The sequence below is a fragment of the Nelumbo nucifera genome, chromosome 5, assembly GCF_055504915.1.
Source record: "Nelumbo nucifera cultivar China Antique chromosome 5, China Antique-T2T, whole genome shotgun sequence".
NCBI classification, from domain to species: domain Eukaryota; kingdom Viridiplantae; phylum Streptophyta; class Magnoliopsida; order Proteales; family Nelumbonaceae; genus Nelumbo; species Nelumbo nucifera.
Window position 1 is genome coordinate 12,977,419 of NC_142653.1, and position 8,699 is coordinate 12,986,117.

At 38.4% G+C, this 8,699-nt stretch overlaps 1 protein-coding gene across 1 annotated transcript; it reads right to left on the reverse strand.

The window, feature by feature from the left end:
- Positions 1-5,948: 5,948 nt before the first annotated feature.
- Positions 5,949-8,307, reverse strand: LOC104605356 (WEB family protein (DUF827)). The gene is made up of 2 exons (XM_010270090.3): positions 7,804-8,307; positions 5,949-6,756 (listed from the first exon to the last, which is right to left on the reverse strand). The coding sequence occupies exons 1-2, from the start codon at positions 7,954-7,956 to the stop codon at positions 6,247-6,249; spliced, it is 663 nt and encodes a 220-aa protein (XP_010268392.1). The 5' UTR covers positions 7,957-8,307; the 3' UTR covers positions 5,949-6,246.
- Between the last annotated feature and the right edge of the window lie 392 nt (positions 8,308-8,699).

Below are 8,699 nucleotides of genomic sequence, written 5' to 3' on the forward strand. Positions count from 1 at the left end.
AGGAGATTGAAATATGTTCCAAAACTTGTAAAGTTCTATTTTTATGATATTTCAGTGGATGGAAATTATCAGGTGCCATTTGGTTAATAAAAAGTAGATTCTTCCAAATTTTGGAGGATTGATATTTGGGACTAGATATTTGAAGTAAATAGTTCTATTTTGCCACATTGGTAATCAATGGAAAAATGTCTATGGAGCAATCAAGCAAACGCATGGAGTACGTTTTAGTAACCACCCAATCTACACCTTATCTAGATTTTTCAGTTAGTAAATTGAACAAACACATTATTTAACATATAGAGTTTGTCTTTTAAAAAGAATACTATCATAATCGAAGGAAAATGTCTTGCATTCAAACCATACTTGTTCAAAAAAAGAAAAACATGCATGACTAAGTTTAATGGGATAACTTCTACAACTTCCTTTATTTTTAGAAAAAAAAAATTATAATTAAAATTAAAAATACATTAGGTAGAATACTTAACTTGCTAGATTAACCCTTATGTTATTGGAATGTCAGAACCATGTTAATGACATCTTACTTGTCCTATCTGACCGGAAATCATTCGACTATGCCTTTCGATAAAACCGATTTTGATGAGAAAGAAACAAAACCAATTGACTTGGCATAATCAACCCTTTCTAATATTATCATCCAAGATCGAACGAACACTTTGCATTACATTAACAAGTGTCCAAAAGAAAATTTTGTAGTTCTCATGTTCGCCTATTCTGCTGCCATTTTGACATGTATAAACTCACTGTGTTTTGATATTTTGATAAAGGGTAAAAATGGATATTTCTTTTGATGATAAGGGTAAAAATAGAAATATGAAATCAGGATATTTTTACCAAAAAACAATGAACCATTCTCATTTTTATTAATGTGGTAATAGAAAACCGTCTCTACAAAAAGCGGAACTGAAAGTATTACACGTAATTATGCCAAGTGAATCATGTCTCGTGAAAGTAAAACGAATAGAAGACTACAATATCAACGAAAATCATTACACAGTAGGAGTTGCATTAATTTGCTAAAAGCATTATATATTTATATTAACCTGCGACAAATTCCGAAGATCTCCAGATCGACGGATCAAGAGAAGTTTCTTGGTATTATGTTCTCCTCCATCAGTTCCAGAATCCACAAAAGAGAGACTTCCATCAATATTTAATAGTGAAAATTCTCCATAGGTACCTTGTAATTTAGGTTGAGTGTCAATTTAGTATCTAAAATTTAAAATGTGACAATCTACTATCCAAACTTTTGAAATGCGACAAGTTAGTATAGACCGTCAGTTATGTATATCATGTCATGTGACCTCACGTGTGATTTAATATTTTTGAAAATATCAAAATTACCCTTAAAAATAAAACACATTGTTCATCCTTCTTTCTCAAAAAAATGAATCAGAGCCCAAGCCAAACTCTCAACAGTCCAGACCAATGAAAACACAAGAGCCAGGGTTCGTCGCTGGCCAGCAGGAGGGGTGTTGTTCTCAGTTCACCACCGTAGCTGCCACCATGGCCCACTCAACGCTCCTGATCAAGAGAGAGAAAGAAAACTACGGCGGAGGCGGAACAGGAACTGTGGAAGAGGAAAGTGAAAAAAGGGCGCTCGTTGCCCATGAAATAGAACAAAGGAACACTTGGGCAAAGTCTTGAATCCTGAGAATCTGGAGGTAGAAGATGAGGCGGAAGAGAACGCAGACGAGGAAGAAGATGGAGGTCCGGTCCTACACTTGTATCGGTTGTGTTCAGTTGTCCTACACTTGATGCATGATGTCAAGGAAGCAGGACAAGAAGGCAGCAGAAAGGGCTTGCAGTTGACGAAGAAGAAAACTCTCTGTAATGAACCGCCCCTCGGAACATCAAGGCGCTTCGTCAGAACCACCCCTCAGTTGACGCAGTTAGTCAAACGCAAGCCATTAGAAATACAAACTGCAGTTTTCTTCTTGACACAGTTAGTCAAACGCCCCTCAGTTGATGTCCTGAGCTTTATTCTTCGTCAGAACCTGAGTTTTCTATTTGTATTTCTAATGGCTTGCTGTTTGACTATTTGTATTTCTAATGAACCGCCCCCATAGCCCATAGCCCACAAAGAAAGCTTAGGACATCAAAGCAACATTTCTCAGATTGACTATTTGTATTTATAATGATTCCATAGCCCACGTAGAAAACTCTCTCAGAGGAGGGAGGAGGGAGGAGGGAGGAGGGGAGGAACAAAGGAGAAAGAAGAAGAAATGGAACATCAACGTGTTCCAATCTCATTAGAAGTGCACCTTGACGCATACTAAACGAGTGTAGGAAATCTAGTCTTGGTTTGGTTAATAGGAAGTTGACAAAGATAATTAAATGACACTTGAAGGGTATTTATGTCTTTTTCCATTACATTTAACGGCTGGTTAATAGCAGGTAATAGATTATCGCATTTCGAAAGTTCGAGTACTAGATTGTCACATTTTAAAGTTCGGGTACTAAATTGGCACTCAGCCTAAAGTACAGGGTACCTATCGGGAATTTTCCCTATTTAATATTATGAAATATAGGTTGTGTTTAGTACAATTGATGTTTTTACCTCAAATTTTGATTGATCAATATATTTGATTTCTCTCCTCATGTGAAAGATGAATTGTTGTTCTTAGTCTCGCAATCTGATGGCTTTGCAGCTTTGCTGATCCACGGCCTTAAAACCTCGCAACCCTGCAGAATGGCAGCCCCACAACCTCGTGGGATAAGGGCTATCAATTGGACTGGATTTGGTCCAATCTGATCCAATTCAATGTGAGTCCATTATAAATGGACCAAGTCCAATCTAATCTAATGAATGTTTTGGAACAATTTAAACCGGTCCAATTCAATTTCGGGACTATCCAATCTGTTCAAGTTCATTTTGATTTAGATTGATTTCAACTCAAACCTGGTCCATTGACACATATTCTTATCTTGTATCAATAGATTAGATATTGGCTTAATCCAACCCAATCCGATACAAATTTGTTACGGATGGACCAAGTCCAATCCAACCCAATAAATATTTTGGACCGAATTGGTCCAATCCAATATGTCTTGTTGGTCCGCCCAATCCGTCCAAATTGATTTTAGACTGGACGGGGTCCAACCCAAAACCGGTCAATTGACACCTTTACGTGGGATGGTAACTTCCACAGCCCCTCAAATGATAAGGCTACAACTTGGGTCGGGTTGGCCTAAACCCAACCCTAACCCAACTCAAAAAAAGTTGGGCCAGGTCAGGTCAGGTCGGGTTGATGCTCGGGTTAGGATTATGGTTGAAATTCATGAACCCGACTTTACTTCGGGTTGGATTAGGGTTGACTCCTTAGGCAACCCGACCCGACTCTATAGTACATGTCATATATAAATATATGTTATATGTAATATATAACATACATTGATTTATTTAGATGCATGATATTTGTGTAACCCCCACCACATAGTATCATGTATTTCTTTTAAAATAATCACTTCACTTAATCCTAATGAGAAAGACTAAAATCTTAATAACATTATTTTATGTCTTTTGAAAATTTTTTTCTTCATCTCTTCTTTGTTGTCTTTTGATCATAAAAAACCTATCATAAGTCATAACTCATAATAAACTATAGTCATGTGTAACACTTGTTTTTCTAAATTTTGTACTAAAAGAACAAAAAAAAAACACGTCAACAAACAAATACTAATGAAACATAGGATTAATATATGTAGTGAAAGTTGAGTTAAGTTCTAAAATCGATAAATTCTATGAAGTTTTAAGAGATGAGAAGACAATTGGATTGGGTTGAGTTAGAGTTGAAGGAATTTAGTTAGGATTAAGGTTGGATTGAGTTAGTCGGGTTGAGTTAAGATTAGAGTTGAGGGGTTAGAACTTAGGGTTGAAGTAGGATTGGCCTCAACCTGACCTAACCCGGCTCGACTTGCAGCCATATCAGAAGACGGTCTCATCCCTTTGTCTTCACAAATAACCAAGCTTTTCCTCCTAACCTTGTTATCTTCTTTGGGCCTGCCTTTTGGTATTCCGTAAGCCCGTGACTCTTGATTTTTCGAGGACCTCACAACTCTTCAATGATTGAAGCATTGGAAGATATATAGACTGTCACCCTCCTGTCCTCCATTTATTTATATTTCTCATTCTTTTAGAACAGGTTGTATCAACTATTTAGATTTGTTTTGAGACAACTATTTAGCCTCTGCAACAGAAAAGAAGAATAATTCATCTTCTTGCTACATTATCCTCTATTAGAGATCAAAGAGGCTGTAATTCCATCGCACCATTGAAAGAGATAATTGAAGCTTCCCCAACTAGTGTCATTTGTTTTTTTCCTTTCAAGTTTAAAAGGGTTTTCTATGTTAAAATTTTTTTTGTATATATGCTTCTTTTTCTCCTACTCATTCGTTTTTTCATCTATCTTTTCCATTTCATTTGTTTTCCATTCGTTTGGAATCACTTGCTCTCTTAAAACACAATACAATTTGATGAGAAACATAAATTATCACATTGGGAGTCACTTCTATCAATCCAAAATGTTTCAAATTATCACATCTTACGAATTTGCATTGATCAATCCAAAACAACAAAAACATTACAAATACATACAAAATACATGGTTTTATACTTTACATATTTGCATTTGTACTCCTTCCAAACTGAGACTAAGCTTATGGATGACCTTTGAATTCATAATAACCTCAAATAGTTTATGATGCAATATCTAATGATAAAATCAAATGCTTCTTCACAGAAAGAGAGAACTTTCCAGAAGGTTAATCCAAACAACTCCTTTAATTAATAAAACCTAGAGTTTGGTTAAGATTCCCAACTAGTTATCCTGGGACAAAGCAGATCAGCTTCTATGACTTTTAATTGAAGATGACCCACAATGCTAGTAAACAAACTGTTGGGAAAGAACAAGTAAAGCCTGCATTAATGATTTGGGCATATGGGTTTTGTCTTCTAATTATTCCATTCTCATATAATTAATGAAGAAATTAAGAATTAATTCAGCTTGGAAAACCTCCCTCGTTTTATATCCTCATAAACAGATGGCAGACATGATAACGTTACACAGGCTTACAGTTCCCAGATAGAATTTGTTTCATAGAGATGCGAAGGCCTCAAAGGGAGAGCTTTGTCATACAAATAAGGGGTGAAGCTCAAGTCCCCAACGCTAGGGTTTCGTCAAAGCTGAACCTCTCCGCCATGAAGCTCTTTGATCGCTTTCGGAAAATTCTAATGTGTTTCGTCGTTTATCCCTTCCCATCCCAGGCATCTTCTAGAGTTCGTCGTCGTCAAAGAGCTGCTGCAGGTGCAGGAGACCGATTTGAATCTCCAAAGACATCCTTCAGCTCGTATCACTATTCGCCAAATTCGCATTACCACGAAGCCATTGCCGACTGCATAGAGTTCTTCAATAGATCATCACAGGAGGGGATCGCGGGTGGCAGAAAATCTGATTCACTTGTTTGAAACAATGCATGTTCATGACTGATCACGATATTCAAATCAATGCCTAATTTTTATTTACAGTGGTTGAGAAGTGTGAGCTTAGTTTGGACTACTTAGTTCTTCAATGCTTGCTTCCTTTGTTTGTTATCTTTGTGTATGTAAACTTGTTAAGCTGGAAAGAAAAAGAATGTAATGCTGCTATTCCATGAGTGTATTTCTCCAATATTCTCCCGCTCATTTTATTTCGGAAATTTCTTGATCACAATTTCACAACCGCTTGATCTATAGAACTATTATATTTTGCAAATGCATACCCACATCCATAGTTGTCAGATGATTTTGATTGTAATTAGTGAATAGTCGAGCCTTGGAGATGGACAAAGGCGGGCCCATGAGCTGATGGTCTTTTTGAAATACGTTTATAGGCCCAGTTAAGTCAGTGAATCAAGCCAGGACCCGCGCACAGGAGAAGAAGAAGAAGAAGTAGAAGAAGAAGCTTGTCTGCACTCTGCAGTAGCAGCATACTTTATTGAACGAGTTTCTCGTCTTTCATGTGAACATGGATATTCGCGTACATTCTAACTTCTAAGGCCCATTCTGAGTCCAAACTATGGCCATCTAAAGTAAACCATCCTCTAATTAATCAAAAAAAAAAAACAAAATAGTAATAGCAAAAGAGAAAAAAAGAAAAGAAAATATTTCTCCCATGGAAGAATTATTGGAGTTTCTTCTCTTCTTCTCTTTTTCCTGAATCTTTTTCCCCAGTATACCTATGTACTTAATTAAGGGCGTGGAGCTTTGGGCGATGCACCTTCTTGGGTTCCCTTCTTCTTAGAGAAAATACCACCTATTAAAGGGATCAATGGCTTCTTCTTCTTCTTCTTCAAAGATGGGTGTCTCTCCAGTATTTGATCAACCTCCGGGACCATAACATGAGCCACTGAAGAAGGAGGGTTGGCGAACTTAACATATCTCTTCTTGTGGAACTCTGTTCCTTCTTCTTTTCTCCTTGGTGGTGGTACTGTATCAACTTCAACCCTGGTCGCATTTTCCACAAACTTGAGGTCTTCCATTTCCAAGTAGATGGGCGGCTTCTCGGACTCCTTGGCCTTCAATTGTTCCAGCTCTCTCCTTGTCTGTTCCAGCTCTTCTTTCAGGGATGAAAGGCAGGTCGCCATTAGAATTCCTTCTTCTCTTGCTTTCTGGAGGTTCTGCTTCGTCTCCTCCAGCTCTGCCGTGACAGTTCCAAGCCTTGATTGGCCATGACCACTCTCACTTGCTCCATCATGCATCTTAACAAAGACCATTCGTAATTAAATACTCGTAGAAGAAAACTCATTTGTCAGTGTGGGCTTTCATTTCAAATTTTGGAAATTGTTCATGTTCATTGCCAAGAGACTGATCATGAAAGCTAAAAGAAGAATGAACAAAATCAAGAATTTCCATTGTATCGGGCATGGGCCTGGGCCTGGACCTGGGGCCCTTTAAATTTTAAACAACCCAGGCCCGTTTAAGTTGCAGGCCTGGTATAAACGGGCGGGTCAGGAAAACTAGCCTGAACCCAGTTCGCCTATTATTTGATATTGAAAATTCGGGTCAAGAAGTGGCAAACCAAACTCAAACTGCTTTCCTGATGTGGGTGCATGATCCAATAAGTTACATTTCCTCGTAACTTACAAGGATAGAAAAGTGTTTCATCTAACAAAGTAACGTGGGTTGGCGTCTCTTTCATCCAAAGCCAGACAAAGACATTGATTCTTTGCTAAAGTACAATTAAACCTTCTAGAAAAGTACTTACCATCTGGTATTTATGTGAAAGACAAAAGGAAGTTGGACCACATGATGTAGATTGTAGATCACATGATAAAGGAAGGCCCAATAACTTTTCTATCACAAATTAAGTACAGAGCTCTGCCACAAGAAAGCTTGTATTAAGGTAGAAGAAACTATGGATAACATTTTACACATCTCAATCCAGCCCAGACCTGAAATTGGCTGAATGTTGTTGTTGGGTTCATGGCAGGTGAGCTCAAGTTGGCTTGATCAAATGGATATGAAGAAGAAGAAGAAAAAGAAGATCAACAGAAATGGCCAATCCTACGACCAAAACCACCAAGTGTTATATTTCATTGGGTTTTGGGAAGGAAGAGGAAAAAGAAAAGTTGTTACAAAGAACGGAGCACACTGTATGAGCAAGGATTGAATTAAATGGACATCAAGTAACGCTATCACAAATTCACAATTGTATTTAATGAGTGTAGTAATCAATGAATCATGATATATAGTAATTGAAACTAGTTAAGCGTAAAGGTTGATTTAAGGAGTTTTTGGTGTTTTACCCCTTTGAGCTTGTTGCCATAGACCTCCCCTGCTAAAACTTTCTCTCCAAACAACATGACGGCCTCCTTAACAGAGCTAAATGGTGCTCTCGTATCGATCTCTGCCCGCCTGATCACCACCACTCCCTCTTCGCTCTCCATGTTCGCTGCCATATGAATGATGCACAGAGAGGACCGTCCTTGGTCACTGTAACATCAACTATCTCAGAGAGATAGAGAATGGAGATGGCGATATCGGTGGTTTTATTTATATGTTGACGAGAGAGAGGAAGAGAGGGAGGGGTCGTTAGAAGTGGGAGCTTAGTGATGTGGGTAAGGGGGCAAAATAGAATCATGGGCTTCGTTTCTTCGCGTCCACTTCACTGGAATTCTGTTAACTGAAGGTGAAGTCGGTCGGTAAACGGTCTCGATTCCACATATCGGAGGGCCTACTTTTAACACCAACAGGGAACAGGTGCTGTGGGAGAGAGAGAGACTTGTTACCTAAGCCCGACGGAAATCGATATTCTTTTTTTTTTTTTCATTTGGCTTTTTAAGCTATGCTGTCTATGGTTCTGAGGTTCTCTGCTCTCTTCCCATCTGTCCTTTGGGCTTAGATTCTTTGCTAAGTTCTAAAGTTGGCTGTCAATGCAAAGCACTTTGCTCATTCTTCCCCGGCCTTAAAAGAAGTGATCGACGGATCAGCACATGTAAAAGTAGAGCCGTAAACGGATTGGAATTGGTTGAGAACGGGGATGGATCAGTCATGGATTGATTATTAATCATCGATCGGTTCCTGTGTTCTACAAGATTAGACCACCCATAACCCAACCAATTATTAATTGGGGCAATAGGGTCGAGTTGCTGGGATCTCCTGCCAACAAAATACGTTCCAACACCCAACCAACCTATCTCAC

Excerpts from the sequence above, each read along its gene's own strand:
- LOC104605356 (XM_010270090.3), bottom strand. The coding sequence starts at position 7,956 with ATGGCAGCGAACATGGAGAGCGAAGAGGGAGTGGTGGTGATCAGGCGG. Across the intron at positions 6,757-7,803 it reads ATGGCAACAAGCTCAAAGGG|ATGCATGATGGAGCAAGTGA; the intron begins GTAAAACACCAA and ends GTCTTTGTTAAG.